Source organism: Pseudopipra pipra, chromosome 2, assembly GCF_036250125.1.
Source record: "Pseudopipra pipra isolate bDixPip1 chromosome 2, bDixPip1.hap1, whole genome shotgun sequence".
Classification (NCBI taxonomy): Eukaryota; Metazoa; Chordata; class Aves; order Passeriformes; family Pipridae; genus Pseudopipra; species Pseudopipra pipra.
In genome coordinates, this window is record NC_087550.1 from 43,966,515 (window position 1) to 43,984,465 (window position 17,951).

The window sequence follows — 17,951 nt, forward strand, 5'->3', positions numbered from 1 at the left end:
CCAGTGCTGAGTCCAGGGGAAGAATCACTTCCCTGGTCCTGCTGGCCACACTGTTCCTGATCCAGACCAGGATGCCATTGGCCTTCTTGGCCACCTGGGCACACTGCTGGCTCATGTTCAGCAGCTGTTGACCAGCACCCCCAGCTCCTTTTCCTCTGGGCAGCTTTCCAGACTGTCTTCCCCTACCTGTAGCACTGCCTGGGGTTGTTGTGACCCAAGTGCAGGACCCAACACTTGGCCTTGTTGAACCTTATACAAGTGGCTTCAACCCATCAATCCAGCCTGTCCAGATCCAGAAAATAACACAGCACAGTACATTTTCATTACTGTTTCTATGGGCTGTAGCATTCTGACAGCAAGTAAGAAAGAAGCTGCACTGGGCTTTATGGAAGGGACTGCAGTAATTAATCTTCATTAGGATTGCTGCCATGGCTGTGTGAATTAAAATTTATTACGTGGAAAAAGTTTTGGGCACAGCATGTTTGATTAGCAAAATGCCAATATTTATGGGATAAATTATTCCTAACTTTTACTGAACTGTATTTTATTAGCAGATTCATTCATTATTCCTGTACATTTCTTTGGGAAAGAGCTTGTGTGCTTTATTGCAGCCTGGAAACTTGACTCATGGCCTGTAATTCAGTGGCAAGGGTGGTTTGTTTCCAGAGCAGTGCTGGTAAAACTAGGCTCCAAAGCATTCTCTGATAAATGTTAAGTGAGGCAGAGCCTGTCTAGGCATCTCACATTACCATTGTTTAAACAACAGCAACTTGGCTCTGTGGCTGCACATTTCAAATGGCTGGTTCTTAAGCACTTAAAATCTAAACTTTGCAGCTTGCCAAGACATAGCTTGAAGCCCAGAAGCGAGTTAAATACTAACAATTAAAAGCTTTCTATTTTTTCCTGGTATTACCTCAAAACACACTTGTGAAATTATTTTTTAGTAGTTAAATTAAGACTTTCTTGGTGTATAGCTATCAGGGTCGTAGTTAGATTCCCTGTTTCCCAGATAACCATTCGTATATGCTGGCACTGGTTTAAGGGACAGGATTCATAAACCATGCTTTAGTGTTTGAGTAATAAACATTACCTATCAAATGATAGCATCTTACTTTGTTGATACAGCTGTGCAAATGGTGACCACAGAAATAACCGTGCCTGTTGATAAGTCGATTGTTGCTACCTCCTCACCTGTGTAAACAGAAAGTAAATCCTTCCATCAGGCAGCCTCAGATGGATCGTTCATGTGGCTGAAAAGCTAAATTGCACCAGATGGTAAAAGGAAGGAATTGTAAACCAGCTGCATATACCATTTTTAAAGTGTTATAAGTAGAAGACAAAAAGATGCACTGGCTTTGGTTTGAATCTGAATTGTGGGGTTGATTTCTAACTGAGTTGTTCTGCTAGAAAATAGTTCACCTTAAAATAACTTTATTTTATTTTGGCTATTTGTGGATACCAGCTGGTAGTGCATCAGTTTGTGAGGAACAAGGGGCCATTTATGTCCATAGGAAGTGACCAACAATAAAAAGATTGGCTCTGCAGAGTGGGCTGAGAGGCCTTCAGTTAATGGAGACTGAGGAAGAATCCATTTGACAGTAAGCGCAGAAGTAATCCCTGTATAGCTGCCTTTGTACACTCGGTCCTTTCACATGTGGACCTGAGGGTTACGCCTATTGCATCTCCTTCAAAGAGTTTCTGTCAAAACAGCTAAGGAGAAGCACACCAATGGAGTGCAGGATGTCCCTGAGCATCACAATGACACATGTTTTCCATCTTCCTTTTAAAATTGCCACTTTCACCTTTTGTAAAACCTAGATCTCTGACTGCTCCTCCAGAGTAGTAGACCCCTCTCCACACCACTGCTGGTAAAAATCCATCCTGCAGGAACAGGACATGGGGTTGGACTTGCTGATGTTCAAAGGTCCCTTTCAATGGAAATCATTCTATGGACAGACAGTCTGTCTTCCTTCTGCGTCTCAAAATTAGGAACATCTTATTCACATGTTTCATGTGATTTTCATTACCTTCCTAAGTCACCTTTATTAAATACTGTTTTACTTCTAATTTGTGAGCATCATGAAAACACAAGTCTTTAGCCCTCTTCATCGCTTGGTAGCTCTGCTGCTTCCTGTGTTAAATATTCCTCTTTATTCACCACTCCAGCTCACAGCCCAGTAGGGCTCAAATTAGTGTGAAAATACTCCTGCTAACATGTAGATACATCTTTAGTTTATACTACAAATTGAGCACTGCAATCCCTCAGTAATAGTAAGAAGCAACTTGACTCAGCATAATTATCCCACAAAATTTACGATGAATATTGGTCATAATTGTGTTGATATGCTTTTGTCTGTGGAAAAAATGAGAAAACTCGCAGTTAAGTTCTTTCTAAATGTGTTTTATATTTAAACATTATACCTTACAGATGTCTAGGCCTTGGGCCTCTGAAACTCCAAAAGTGATTATAATTTTTGGTTATTAAAGTCTGCTGTTTCATAGCTTGTGAGGTTTCTGCATTGTTTTAATTGCTCAGATGTTTTGAACTAATGTCCTAGATGAAGCATTAGTCAATTATGAATGCAAACTGGGCTTCTGAGTCCCTTCAAAGGCTGGAAATAATTGGCTCTTTTGCAAACAAGATAAAATGCTCTTATTTAATGAGGCCTTCCTTATGCTTTTAAAGTGAACCCCTATAGTCTGTCCTGATCAAAGTGAACACCATGAAACTCTAGCCCAGACCCATACTGTCCACTTGGAAAAGTGAGAATTGTTAGTGCTTTAGTGTATTTTCATATACTGTCAGTATAGCTTCAGCATTTATGGAATATCTTAAGCACTACAGAGAAAATATGAGAGTCCTTTCCCCAGAAAAGGAATAAAATGTTGGTAGCAAGCCCTGAAAAGCTACCCCCATGCAAATGACAGCTCAAAGTCAGCAAAGCACTGCATTTACACTTAAGCAATTGTAAAAGTTATGGACATTAAGAAAATCCTTGTTGAAACTTTTTTTTTTCAAGTAAACTGAATTTTCTGGCTAGAAATTTGCCAAATTTTAGTTGAAAATCTGAATTTACCCAACTATTTTAGAAAAGCCTAAACTCAGTCTTTCAAGTTCCATTTGTTACTTTTGGTATATTTGAAAAAATACAAATGTGAAAAAATGAGATTGCCACTTTTTTTTGGTTACCTTGTTTGGAGGGAATGGTTTGGGGTATGAGGGGTTGCATTTTGCTTTTTTGGGGTATGAATACCCTACAGCATAGCACAACCAGCTCTCTATAACCTGGTACACAGATATTATACCTTAGAATAGATTTTATTTGGTTAGGTTGCTTTAATCTTAGATGATTTATAGCAGTTTTTCTATGTTTTGGACAAAAACCGCATGGAGATACATGAAAGCTCGGTCTTTCCTCCCACTGTTGTTACGTGACCATGTGGTAGAATCCAGGGTATTAAAACTGTTTTGTCCAGATCAAAGGCTGCAAAAGGCAATTCATTCAAGTCTTAAGAAAAGCAGCAGAAGAAATAGGAATTCACCAGGGAAAATTACTGTGTTTGGGCTTTTCCTCTTCCTCTCATGACAGAGTGGTGGTTAATAGCTTCCAAGGAAAACTTCTGAAAGGAGGGGAAAGAGTGGTTGAATAAGATGGTCCCAAATCAAAACTGTATTAAATGTAGGATCTGCCAATGAAGTGACAGTTCTCATATTTTTATTTTTGTCGCATATTTATTTTAGACAAGATCTTGAATGCACGTCAAGGTCCACTGACACATCGCTAAATCAGTTTTGTCAAGTTGTCTGTTCCTGTATTAGGCAGCAAATATTAGATAACAGTGATAGTGATATCTTGATACACTGTAATCAATTAAGACAGTAAAACATCCACCGCCACCTCGTCCTGAGGGCAGTTCCAGTTTAGACATTCAGAGTTCATCAGCTTCCATTGCTTCACCCTTCAGAATTGTAATTTCGTTTGCTCTTATCTTGACTTAAATTTGCCTTGTTTAAACGGAATTGTTAGATTACATGATGATATTGATTACCACAGTTGTTAAAAAGACTAATTGATTTGTTTCTGCAGTGAACTTGAGGAGAAGGGTGGAAGAAAGAAGAGAAGCTATAGCAACAGTACCACAGCAGAAGAAATGCCACTGAAAAGAAAGAAGGTAAAATTCAGCCAAGAGGAGGACCCTTATTTGCCATTAGATACTGGACTTTCTCTGGCAGAGGATGAAGAGCTTGTTCTGCATCTGCTCAGCAGTCACAGCTAATTATTTTTCTGCACACTTTCTTCCCTGGGACATCTCTACAATTTTGTCAGTAGTTTACGCAAAATGAATTTGGCATCTGGGCAGCTGGGTACCAGTGGATGTAGATAAATGAGTTCCACATGCAATGGGATTGCCTTAGATTGACTCACAGATTACAGACAATATTTAGTTTGATTTATAAGGCTTTCTAAATGAACTTTTCAACCTAAGTCCCCAGATGTCATTTTGCAGTAACACATTCATAATTTAAAATCTCCAAGTTTTGAAGCAATTATCTTCTTTTCTTTTAATGTTGCATTAAATGAAAACAAGATGTTCCTTTCTTAACTGTGTCAGGTTTGTTGTTATTTTGGAAGATATATGTGTATTAATATTATTAAAGAAAAATTCTGTTGGCAGCTCAAGTCATATCACTTAAAAATACTTCTTCAGTGTATCATGCACATATTTAAAAAATATTTTAATAAAAATTTCTGGAGCCTTGATGTAAACTTACAGTGTCTCTTTCAGGTTTGTTATGAAGCATATATTTATCCTCTAGTTACCATTTCTGTTGTGATTCTGTCACCGGTGTTAGGCAATTCAGAAAAACACTTTTAGAAGCTAAAACTGAGTCTTGCATTTGAATCCCGTATGAATGAGAACACAGTGATGCCACAAAATGGTAGAGCATAACACTGCCTGATGAAATGGTTGCAAAGTAGATTTTATGGTAGACTTACGACTGGAAGTGAGCTACATTTTGTTTGTTATGACCAAATATAGTGAAGAAAAATGATTTATAGTTCAGCATATTTTTAAAAGTTTCTCCAGTCAAACTCTGATTGGTTGCTGCAGACTTTGTGCATGCTTGCCCATAACTGCTGCATCTTGAGGGACAGCAACAAGACACATGGCAGTGTGAGTCCTTGCATGGGGAAGGAAAGAACCAGGCATTCTCTCTGAAGAAAAATTATTAATATGATACCAAATTCTTAGTTATATAAGTAGATTTTTTTCTACTACTTGCACCCAAATTCTTGTCTTCTTGCTTGCATTCTTGACTACCCTCTCAAGAAGGTTGGCACATTGTTCAGGAAAAAAAAGGATGGAAAAACCTTGCAGGCAATATGTAGAACAATTGAAAACTGTGGAGAGTTTTACACATCTCTGAAACAACCTTAGCAAAGGAAAGGCTCTTGTGTCAGAAAACAAAGGAGAGCAGGAAAATCCAGTGTTTGCTGTCTTAAGTTTTTGGCAACAAAGAGGCATGTAAAGTGATGATTGTCTCTTTTCAGCAGACCTGTGTCTTAATGAAGCTTACACAGGGAGAATGGAGAGTAAAACACTGAGTAGGTACAAATACATGAGGGCTTTGCTCTTTTGCTTCCCTTCAGCAAATCATGAAGTACGCATTGTCTCAAAGTTGTATCTTTTTGGGGTCCCATATGAACGTTTTAAATGCTCCTTTTTTGTCAGTATCACTTTTTTTTTCCTTCCCCCGTGCCCCAAAGAAATCTATTAGAACCAGCTTGGTAGAATTCCTTCCTCCTCTCCCTCTACCCTATGCTATCTTTTAGGTCAAATCTAAAACTGAAAATACACTGCAAATTCTTGTCTCCAAATGTTGCTTCCTCCATTCTGCCAGCAGGCAGAGTATCATAAAAACAATATTATAGGCAGAGCACATCTGCCATCTGCTCCTTCTTGACAATATGGAACAAGAAGAAATGACTGAGCTTCAAAAACAGCTAAACATGAAAGATTGGACCTGCTTAGCAGCTGATGCAGTGTTTGTTTAGTCTACAGTGCCACAGCGGGTCTGGAAAATATTGTGATCTGGGAATAGCATCACTATGAATCTGTTAATGAAGAAGGATCCTCTGTGGTGCCACTATGACTGGTGCACGTGTCCCATGCTCCAGGATGTGAACACTGCAGTGAATGTGATGAGCAGTGTCAACAAATGCCTCTGTGCTGGGATAGCAGAGGTCCTGCTCCTGCAGTCATGGAGAAAGGCAGCAAACTGCAGTGCAAGGAGCACCACCAGCAGAAAGCTGTTCAAAGATGATTTAGATATGAATGATGGTCGTTTAGAGGTATTAGTAGATTCATGGTGTACTTGGTAGTCATCAGTTGTCTTGTACATCACCTCTCGTCTATCAGCTCAAAGCTTTGCTTTGAGAGGGATGAACACAGTTTGTTGGGGAAAGCAAGTAAAAACCCAAAGATTTCCTATTTCCTACTAGATTTGTATGCTGGCATGTGAGAAAAATATTCTTACCCACTGAACAATAAGACTAAAAATTAAATTACGTATATTGGAATGATTGTGCTGCACTTCTAATCTTGTGTCGTTTTCATTGTCTGCATTAAAATAATTTTTCAGGTGCTTTTACTTTTGTATTTTGAGATAATGAAGTTTCTAATGTATTTGTGTTGTCTGATATAGAGTAATTGTTTCTCAAATGCTTATGAAGTTGGCCCATCTAGTTTAAATGTAAGTGCCCTTGAGGGTATGGTGTGTATCTAGAGCGTGACTCCCACAAGAGTAGAGCCATGTGAAGAAGAAGAGGGAAGAGGTTAAGGCTGATTCTCCATACCATGAATGTATCTAAGAACAAGCAACTGTTGCATGTGCTATGATCCTGGGTTATCATTCCCATCAGCTGTAGATCTGCTTTAAGAGGCTCCTCACCAGCCCTACTTCTAGGAGCGCTTTTCTGGTGTAAGAAAAAACATGCCAACACACCAAACAAATATCAGTTTCAGAGCTGACTACTTGACTGAAGGGTATTTTTCAGGGAACTTGTCTCTATTCACACCCAGGGACCTCTCAACCTGCCATGTGTGTCCAGGGCTAACAGGCAGGTGGAGCGGGACCAGCTTGGGATACCATCCATCACCTGTCTCCTTTTCTCTGTGTCACAGGTACAGCATGTGCCACTGTAGTATCAGAACAAATCCCAAACTTTTGCAAGTTTGTACTTTATAAGCATTATAGTCCTAGCTTTACACAGGAGAAATGGGAGCATGGAAATGATTGGGCTTGCCTGTAATCAAAGACTTCATTGATGACTTTAAGTAGTTGAATCCACAACTTCTAAGTCACTTGTGGTTTAGCAAGAGCAGCCTCCCACTTGGCATCTGAAGCTCCTTCTGTGCAGGACCCTAACCTTCAGGTGTTGTGTTGCTGGGATGAGTTTCAGGCTTCTTCACCCCTGTAGGTTGCAGCCTACAGAAAGTCCCCTTTGGAGACTCCTTCAGGAGAGGAAGAAAGGTCTGAGTGTGGTGGTGAGTATTTTCCGAGGCTATTGACCAGGAGACATCCTTAAATTGCCAAGCAGGAAATGTTGTTTTACATAATGAATTTTCAGATTAATTTGCATTTATACTTTTTTACTAATAGTGGTCGATTTCCTTCTGCTACTAGAATAGTTCTAGTGTGTTTATTTATATCTAGGTGTAGTGTAAGAGTAAATCTAGTACATTTAGTTAATTTTCAATTTATACACTAGACATTTATATAATGGTAAAGTTTAGCAGGCTTTTATCCAGAATCAATTTTTCTCTTTGTTGTGTACAAAATAATGGAGACATTTGTTTAATGGATAATTTATTACAGTTTGTTTGAAGCCTCTTTGAATGAAAACTGGAAATCAAGTAAAAGTCATGAGAGCATTGAAGAGTTTGGGGTTTTTTTAGATGAGTTAAATAGACTTACACTAAGTGTGCTAGTTACTGAAGATGTTCAACTTGCAATGTTTTCGTGAGGCATATAAAACATGTCATTGCAGAGATACTGTTTTGCCTCAGCATCATAGAAATTTCTGTTCAGTGTTCACTTTGTGAAGACCTTACTGATGCAGCACATTAAATTGTGTAAAGAGTATAAGAAATTTAGGCTCTAACATAAGGGGTTGCAAATTAATATTCAACATTTTAATGGGTATTTTTCTTTAAATATTATATGACTATAAATAAAAAATAATTTTTATTCCTCCTGCAACTGACTGAGTCCAGCTAGAGCACTGACTGGTGTGTCTGCTGTCTGGCCATACTCATAAAGAGAGAGAGATGCCTGAAGCAAAACATTAAAAAACAGAGAACTGTGGTAGAGAACATTCAATTCAGGCTATAAAAAATAGTACAAGATCTGAGGATACTGAAGTGACCCTGTGGGTTCCTATAATCCTGGATACATATGACAAAACTGATATAAAATACAAGAAGGAAATGTCTCTTAGTAAAGGTTGCTAATGGGTATTTTTCTTTATTGTGCTGCTCTCTAGTTTGACCTGATTGATGCTTATATCCTGTGAGAGATTGAGTATGCCTTACAGCAGGGATGCTGAACTGTGGTAGACTGCAGCTGCTGCAGAAATGGCCACTGTGGCTCAGGACATTGCTGCTTTTATGCAGGAGGTAACGCCCCCAGCCATAACCTTCCTGTGGCTAATAACCTGAGGTTTAAATTAAGCTGGTTGGTTCTGTCCTGGAACAGATGAATCTTTATGCCATCTCTTTTGGTAATTGGGCAGTGTTAGAATCTGGTTATTAAAATTATTAGAAGTGCCTCTGCCCGAATTAAGGTGCAAACAAGACCAGACGCCAAAGTCAATAGTATGGGTTTTATTTAATGGTAAATGTGAGACAGAGAAAGAGAGACAGAAAGAAATAGGAAAAAGGAGGTGGAGGGAAGAGAGTGACAGAGATTAAAATAGAAGATGTATCATCACTGTGGAACCTGCAGCATCCTGTTGGTCCTCTTCTGGTCTTCTTGGTGGTGAGGATCCCGTAAAACAGAGTCCAATGGATTGATATACATTCAGGAGATGCCCAGTCACCGCCCCTGGGAGCGGAGGATGGGGGGGAAGGGAGGGAAGCTTTGCAGTCTCTTGTGACAGGCTCTGGATTTGTTGCATCACTTGGATCCTATGCAGTCCTCTGCTGATGGAAGGCCTCAGGAATGAGTTGGGGGGGGGGTGCTTTGGGGGTCTTTGATGGTTTATGAGCCCTTCTCAGCTGCCTCTCATGTGAATGTCCCATGGGTATGTGATCTTCCCAGAGCAGAGGGTGGGGGGGTGGGAGAGAGGGGGTTTACTCCTTCGGTTTGGTGTGGAGAGATTCCGCCATCATACACCCAAACCCCTTCTCCTCTGCCACCCGCTGAGCACAGCTGGGGCGGATTCTTAGCACAGATACATTCTTCTTCCCTGAGCCTTGTTTACTTCTCCTCAGACCTGAGATGATTAGACAACAGTCTTATCTCAAGTCCCCACTCACAGTCCAAAGTCCAGTCAAGAAGGGGTGTGCTTCAGTGGTCCCAGGCAGGTAGTTGCTTCCTTGCAGTTTGATAAAAAAAGTCTTTCTAAACAATGTTTAAGACATTAACAACAATTCAGTCAGAAGGCTGGTGGCAGGCAGCTAAAGGACACTAATTCTTGTGCAGCAGCCACTTTTATTGTTAATTTGATGGGGACCTTGAGCAGAACAGAACCAAACCTTGCACCCACTGTGCTTCAAGCTAGAAGATCCAGAACACATCTGAACACCAAGAGACATACAATTTCAAATAACTTGTTTTAGTAGGATAAGACTATTACCTTCACTTTTGGACCACATTTCATTAGATTTCTTTGTTGTATTGTTCTCTTCTCTGTTTTTTTGCAGATCCTCTTAATTTAAATCTCATCCTTTCAAATTAATGTTTTATTCTCAGAAGGATCTGAAAGTTTTATCTTTAAAGGGTGGAACTAGATGCCAGAGAAATGCACTGCTGTTGTATTTGTAAGTTATAAAAATTGCTATCAAGGTAGTCTGTACCATGTGGGCATTTTATAATGAAGTAATGGACATTTTTATAACGAAATGCTCCCCAAATTTCAAGGGCAAATGAGTCAGTCAAGAACATCAAGGAATTAGAAAGCCTAATGCAGAAGAAAATTCTTTTCGGGCCTGTTAGGAGGTATTGCTATGATTAAATCAGTAGAGAGATGTTGATCTGTTCCAAGAATGCTTTGTTCATTGCCTATTTTTGTCCATGTCTGGCCAGAAGCCATTTTTCACAAAGAAAACTATTCATCAGATTCAGTCATGTAAAAATGATTGCTTAAATTACACTGGGCTATCAGCTAGCGGCTTTACCCAGGAGTGAAATCTCTTGGGTCAGTGCTATCTCTAAGTTTTACACATTGTCTGAGATGTGCTTTGTCTATAAAATATAGATAAGTTTAATTAAACTAAATTAGTTTTGTTGAGCAGTTTTTGAAATCCTTTCGAGCTGAGAAGTAGCTGTGCTGAGATTTCAGTTGTATTAAGAGGAAACTAATGAGCATTGTTCTCCTAATCACATATGGGATCCTGGAGGAAGATAATATTACTAGCTATGGCCTCTCTGGGGCTGCAGAAGTCTTCTCTGTTATGCACAGCTTGTCCCTCTGATGCTAAACTTAAGCTGTTACAAAAAAGCCATGTGTAAGTATAGACTGTAAATTGAACTTGCTGTTACCAGTGTTGATGTGCTTGAGCTTATCACACTTAAGGTGAAATGGAATTCAGCTATTTTTTTTTTGCTAGCCTATCATACATACATTGTGCTGCACTTCCTAAGGAAGTAAACAGTTCCTCTGACCTGCTTGCTTAGCGGCACCAACTGCATTTGTAAATACTGAAATGCAACTTGTTTTTATTGTGTGAGCTCAGTGAAAGCTAATGAATATGACTTAAGAACTAATTTAGCTTGCTAGTCACCACAAATGTCTTAACAAATCACACTTCAGCGGGTTACAGGCCTTTTATGCCTGAGTACGGTTCTTATTTATTTGGAGATGTTACTGGTCCTTTGTGGAAAGCACTGAAATTTGGTTTTTAGAGAACTTTGTGTTCCCTTGTTAAAGCAGATACTAATATGAATCATTTCCTCTAGCAATGAGGTGAGTCTGTTCCAGTACACTCCCAATTGCACTCAGAAACTTGCCAGTGTGTTTAAATTGGCACTCCAACTTGTCTATAAAAGGGCAGCTCGGGTGGGAATATGCTGCTACAAGGACCCCTGCAATGGAGACTCTTGCTACCACCAGAAAGCAGATGATCAACCAGTTGGGAGATTTGATTCCCCATGTGAGTGTTACCCTGTGCCAGTTTCCCAAAAATTTAGGGTATTTTTTCTTAAACAAATTCAGAGTGTCTGTGCAAACTTAATCTAATTGGCTTTGGGTGAAATGGTCATTAGTGGGTGCAGAGAAATGCTTGGAATTAAGTAAATGGTTTGATGTCATCCCGCACGATACCACACACTCAAATGACTGCAAGTCAGCTTGCAGATGAATGCTGTTCCCTAAAGGGAAATCAGATGTCCTGCTCATAAATCCCAGGCCATGGTAAATGGCACAATTCCTACATGGACACTGCTAAGCCTTGGTGGTCCTGGCCAGTGGAGGTGGTTGCTTGATGGAGACCTGGGTCATGGTTAAGAAACAGAATAGTAAATAAAGCAGTGAGGGTATGATGAGCTGTAAGCATCCCGTTTCACTCTAACACTGTCTGGAATGCACAGAACAGTGCACATGAGCCCTTTGCCTCCTCTGAGAGATGAAGAATTATATTTCTCTTTATCTGACTATTTTTAGAGTTTCCCTTTATAATAATCTCTCAGTCCTACATCAGGAAAATAAGAATGTCCAATAGAATATTGTAGGAAGCTACTAAGCTTGTCTGTGGCATCCTCTTGCCAAAACCTTCCCTCCCCTATCACAGAGGAGAAACAGTACCAGGCAGAAGCACAGGGATGATGTCCCTTGGCAAACCTGTATGCTGCAGCATAAGGCAGTGATGAGGTGATGTGAGGATGTCAGTTGTCAGGGGCTGGGCCAGGAGCTTTCTTTCAAACCTCTCACTGACAATTGTTTTTAACTCTCTACATTTGTTTTCCTATTCTTATGCCTAGCAGAAAGCCAGTGAAGTGGATTGCAAGGGACCAACATGCAAGGGAAGCCCAGTGTACAAGGGAAAAGCTTCACTGCTGCCTTCCCTTAGACTAAGCTCTTGTCCAGCATCTACTCGGTGGCTGTGGCTACTGGGATAGATGGTCCTTGATCCATGCAGCTGTTCAAATAGTCATCTTTGTGAAGATGAGTTCTCCAGCATAAGAAATAAAGTGCACTGGGTAGGATTAAGTGCTTACATTTCTTAAATATATGTAAGAACACGCTAATCTAGTTCCTTGTCTAGTGACTAATTAAGCCTATTTACTCTTTCTGTTGCATTGTAGATGCTGATACAATTTTTTGCAAACTGATTTGCTTCTTCAGCATCTAATTTCAGCATAAACAATACCAATCTGTTTGTGATGCAGAATTCCCTGGCTAAAAGAACAGCTCTCCTCCATAAACTTGCTAAATAAAATCAAGGGAGGGTAAAATTCTCCATTCAGCTCTCTTTTTTTCTTGCCAAGCATCTGAGGTTGTAGTTTCTATTCTCTGTTTCATGTGGAAGCAAAGGACAGGAGTGCAGGTCTTGGCCAATTTCAGCCTGCTGCAAAAACCCTCTCCTCAGGGCTGAGCAGCTGCCATGATCCCACCGTGGTGGGACTTTGATAGTAGCGTTGCCCTGCCAAGGGAGGGCACCAGGTCATACCGGTGGTGTGTGCAGCACTATGGGGTCTGCACAGAGACAAATGGCACAGGAAAATAACAAGTTCTGGGAGACCCTTGGCAGAACAAGGAGTAAGAAAACACCAAGGAGATCGAAGCTGGAAGGAGTGAGACATTGGGGTGGGAAGTGACCACTGTCTTTTCCTGCCTACTAAAGCCTGACTGAGCCCCTCAGAGATGGCTTGGGTAGGTTTGGCCATGTGGACATTCCTCTCCTGGCTGTCAGTGATTGCCTGTTCTGGAGTGACTGTAGTTGTAGGTGCAGCCATGGGGGACAGGCATATGCAGTTGTCCCACAGGGCTGCCATGGTGACCAATGCCAATGCAGTCATTTAGTCGTTTCTGAAATATGATGAAATCCTCTCTGGCTATTTGACAAGTGTGATTGGCCAACTACGCTATTTTTCAAGATAGCTTAGTAGAAGCTCTTTCATTACATTAGCTACTCAGAATTATTTTGAATGTTCAAAATAGAACTCTCTCTGTGGTAATACAAGATCTTAGACATTTAAAAACTATTTCGCTCACATTTCTGTTGGGTGATATTCAATATCTCACCTAAATATTCTTCTGTATTATAAATATTCATCATTTTCCCCATCTACTCCTGACTGCCTGCACAGACATTCAAATTTTCTTTCTGTCTGTCAAGTCAAAAAGCATCAGGAGGGGCAGTTTTTCTCCACTAAGTGGAAATATGAGCTTGTCTATTTAACTCTGCAGAGATGTTAGCATCCATTCTGTGTTCAGCTGATGTATGTGGCTGCAGCTTTAACTGGCTTCTGCAGGAACAAGTAACATGACAAAATCACATGCTGAATGTTTTATTAGGGAAATACAAAGCTCAGTGTTTGATCCCTTACGGTAAGTTGTCTAAAATACTCCCCTTTCCTGTTCTCAGCCCTCTACCTCCCCATTTTCTAACCTGCTGTGTGTTATTGAGCATTACTGCCCATTTGACAGGCAATACCTGCTCTGGAGCAGCCCAACAAAATGCCCGAGGTGCTCCCTGGCGAGGGGCTGGCGGTGGTCCAAGAGCTGGCAGGAAGTTTGTGTCGTCCCATCAGTCCCTGGCTGCCGAAGCTCTGCCCCACATTTGGCAGTGGTCTCCATAACACCATTTTGCTCCTGCGAGATGTCTCATCTTCTGCCACAGCCTCCCTGCAGCAGAACCTCCACAGACTAGCAGGGCAGTCAGACCAAATGGGCAGACTGTCCACTCTCTCCAGCATCTATTTACCACTGCCCTGACTCTTCTTGGCTCTTTGGTTTTGTTCCCTGAGCAACTACCATGTCCCCCTCCAAGCTCAGCCCTCAAAGCCAGGTGGAGATTCCCTCTGATAATGGCTGGGGCCATTTAGGGCCAAGGATGACACTGCAAACCTCTGCATTGCTCCTGTATGTGTGTGTGCATGTGAGGATGACCTTTTCTGAAATGTGGGGTTGCTGACTCCCAGGTCAGGGTTGTGTTCTCCTTTTACCAGAGGCAAAGCTTCCCCCACCTTAGTCCTGCATACTTCAACGTCAGGATCGGACTCCAGGGAGCAGCTCATGGTCCATCTGCAAAGTGTTAATTGGCTATCTATGAAGAGTGTCTTTAGTTATCCATGTGTTTATTTATAACTACATAAAACTTTGCAGATTCATCATGGTTCATGTGTGTTTGAAGTGAGAAACATATCACCTCTTCACTGCCAGCTCTCACTGTTGCCCATTATAAGTCATCTGAAAAGTGTGTAAGATTCAGTGAAGCAGCAGCTAATGAACAGAGGAGCAGATGTGCTCCCTAACATGCAGTGTCCCCTCCAGCAAGACCACTGTCCTTGAGTGACCTCTGGTCTACTGTGAGAACTGTTGTGAGAACATCCTGATTTTATTTTGCAGCTCCAGAGTGCACCCTCGATGCAACAGGTTCTCTCTGAACAAGTGTTGCCCCACATGGACGCTGAGGCTTCTGGACAAGCATCCAGAAAATTATAAGCATTCTAAAGAGGCCAATGTCATGCACAGCGTAAGAAAGATCACAGTGAATGGAAATGAGCAATGATTGACTTGGAGAAAGAAGAGAAATGTTTCATTTTATGGAATATATTGCACAGAGTTGCCACATCATTAAGAAAACCATGTTCATGAAGAGATTAATGGATGATTACCCTATGAAGGGTATTATTATATGAACACTGATGAAAATCTGTCTATCATGACTCATTTCAATTAAAAATAGGCTGCTGTTTGCCAATCTGGGATTCAGCTGTGGCTGGTGAAAGTGCGCAATCTCTGCTGAGGGTTTTAAGGATCCTGTGATCAGGACTGTTGACCACAAGTGAATGCTAAGCTAGCAACAGAGCTGGGAAGAGAACATAGGTCTCGATGCAACGGCCTTTTGGGTGCACATCCTGCAGGTGCCTCTGGCTTTTGTTCCAAAAGAAGGCATCAAGTTTGTTGTGTGCCTTGGGAGAGTCTGCTAGTAATTCCCTCTTGTGCATCTCAGTGCCTGGAGAAACGCTGGCATCAGCCTATTATCCTTGTTTGAAAACCGCAGAATGAAGGAGGACCTCTCTGTGTATTTAAATGGTGTTTAAACTACTGCTTGAAGCATCTGAAAGGCACTGGGTCGACTCTGAAATGTTTGGCACTTTCTGTGCCTCAAGTTCAGCAATAAAATTCCTGCTGATTTGTTAGGAGCAGAGGTGGCCTCAGGGCTGATGTTGCTAAAAAAAAGCCTCACTTTTGACCCCAACTCCATAGAAATGATCCCCCAGCTTGTGACCTGTCACCCGTGCTCATGTGGAGCAGCACTTAGTGGTTGGAGCTGCCTTCAAGGACCTATATTTAGCCAAAATATTGTGAAAAAACAGCCAGTGAGGCTTTGGGGAGCTACTTTTGTTTTCTTGGCAGTGCTTCAGTTGTATCAGCAATGGCGGGGAGGCACAGACGGAGGGGAGAGCAGAATTTCAGTTTTCATTATAAGAATATTATTTTATAAACCAAATTCTGCTTGAATAACACTTCTCAGTTTAATGTATTGATCTGAGCAGCAGCAACATCCAGGTTCTGATAGGCTGTATAAGAGCTATTGGAAAGGGAACCATTTGCTGTGTAAATTGATGCATTAGGAGGTAAGTGTGCTCAGGCTAAGCTGTGGGCTTTGAAGTTTCTTATTGCATTGCGAGAATTTAGTAAGATACAACAACTGACCAAAAATATCTGTAAATTAGCAGAGACACCACGGATTGCTTTCTCATCATTTATTGGTGGCCTGTCAAAGGTATTTTCTGAATTTGGTGGAAAAATGGTTTTTAAAGTAGGGAAAAGTACTTGGTTGTTCTCTGGCACACTTTGACCATAACTGTGCATGTCAAAATGCAACTGCAAAGGTAACTAGTTAAGTTTACCAGCCTGTACCTTTTGTTTAGGAGCAGTTTCTGTATGTTATTCTTTCAGGAATTTGCGCTTGACACAGATGCAATCCAAGTGCAAAAGTAATTACATGGAGTCATAAAGGGGTTATAACACTGTAATGTTAAAAATGGGAAGCTATTCGAAGGTGACTTGTATTTAGGAGAGGAAACTGAAAGTTCCTATGTTTATGAAGCAGATTTTATCATGGTCTGAAAATATTCATGACAGGACCTTTCTCTGGAGCTACTGTAGGCGATAATAGCCTCCATTAGCATTGAATGGAGCTCACCCCAAGTTCATTTTGCTTTCTCTCCTGGAGCAAACAACAGGTTTGTCATTGAAGCTGGTGCCTGGCAAGACAAGGATGCACAAACTCTTGGAATGAGACAAGAGATTGATTTTGCATCTGCAAAACCTGTGCTCAGATGTGAAAAACCCATCCTAATCCCCACTCCGGTGTTGGTCTTAATTTTTATTTATTAAACATAAGAGAGGCTCTGCCAAACAGAACACATGGATCAGTCAGGCTGTTTCTGGGCTCATCCTCCACTTAGAAGAAAGGTGCAGGGCATGCGGTACCAATGGCTGTGTCCCTGGAGGGGTATTTCCAGCCTCTGAGGAGTAGCCTGGGAGGAGGGGCATTTGGAAAGATTTATAAGGGAACAAACCCTGCTTGCCTGGACCAAGAGACTTCTACATTGTTTCTTCTCTGTCCAGAAGTATAGCTGTGGCTACCGGCATCACTCCAATGGAGCTGTGTCAGTTTAGACCAACTGTGGGTTTTTCTGCTCAATATATTAATTGAAATATATTAATATGTTAATTGAACATTAATATATCAATATATTAATTGAAACATGAGCAAAAACCTCGAGTCTTCAGTGCGGGAAATGAAGGGACTGGAAATCAGAACAGAATGGCATTGCTGGGGAGCAGGAGGACATGGGGAAACCACCCTGTAGTGAATACTGGGCTTTGCATATTCCAAAGCCCTCTGGTTCCTGGTGATCTGCGGTGTTACTGCCCTGCCTGTGCACTTGGTGCTGCTCCTCAGCATGTCTTGAAACACTTGACACTAATGATCGTTTATGGCAAGCAGTAATGCAAATGTGTTCTTACCAGCAACACGAGAAATCTGCTGTTGTCTCAGCTTTTCTTCTGGTTTGACAAGTGTTTTGTAGCAGGCGATAACAGGCAAGACGCTCTTGTAGTGTTTTGTACCTCTGTCAGTTTAGCTGAGCTGACTCGTGATACTTTTTTAGGGCTGATGAGAAATTTTTCCAGGATTTTACTTTAGTGGTAGGCATTTTTATGGAGCAACAATCAGTTGTCTGATCCCTAATTGTGTGTCCTGGATGGTATCACTCTGAGAGCAAGGCTCTTCTATGCTGGAGCTCATGCCTGCTTCCCAGGTGTCCTCAGCATCATGTAGCAAAACTTGAGGTGATTCTAGTTATATAACAGTCTGAAGTGAGTCTCAAAATGAAGTATAAATGCAGCAAATCTGGCTTTGAGCAGTTTCAGATGCTGCTCAGATGGCCATGAAATACATGGGAATTCTAAAGAAGTAAATGTTAATAGCCATTCTCTTATCAGAAATATGGTATAGCCAAGGGCTTGTGGGCAGATGGAAATTTT

General features: G+C 41.1%; 1 protein-coding gene across 2 annotated transcripts in view; it reads left to right on the plus strand.

The window, feature by feature from the left end:
* Positions 1-17,951, plus strand: part of DDX10 (DEAD-box helicase 10) — a 267,544-nt gene that overhangs the window by 156,387 nt on the left and 93,206 nt on the right. The window contains exon 18 of one of the 2 annotated variants that reach the window (XM_064645252.1): positions 4,089-4,143. In XM_064645252.1, the coding sequence (XP_064501322.1) occupies positions 4,089-4,143 (55 nt within the window). Of the gene's footprint in view, positions 1-4,088; positions 4,770-17,951 lie in introns of those variants that run through there. The other variant, XM_064645253.1, reaches the window with a different exon arrangement.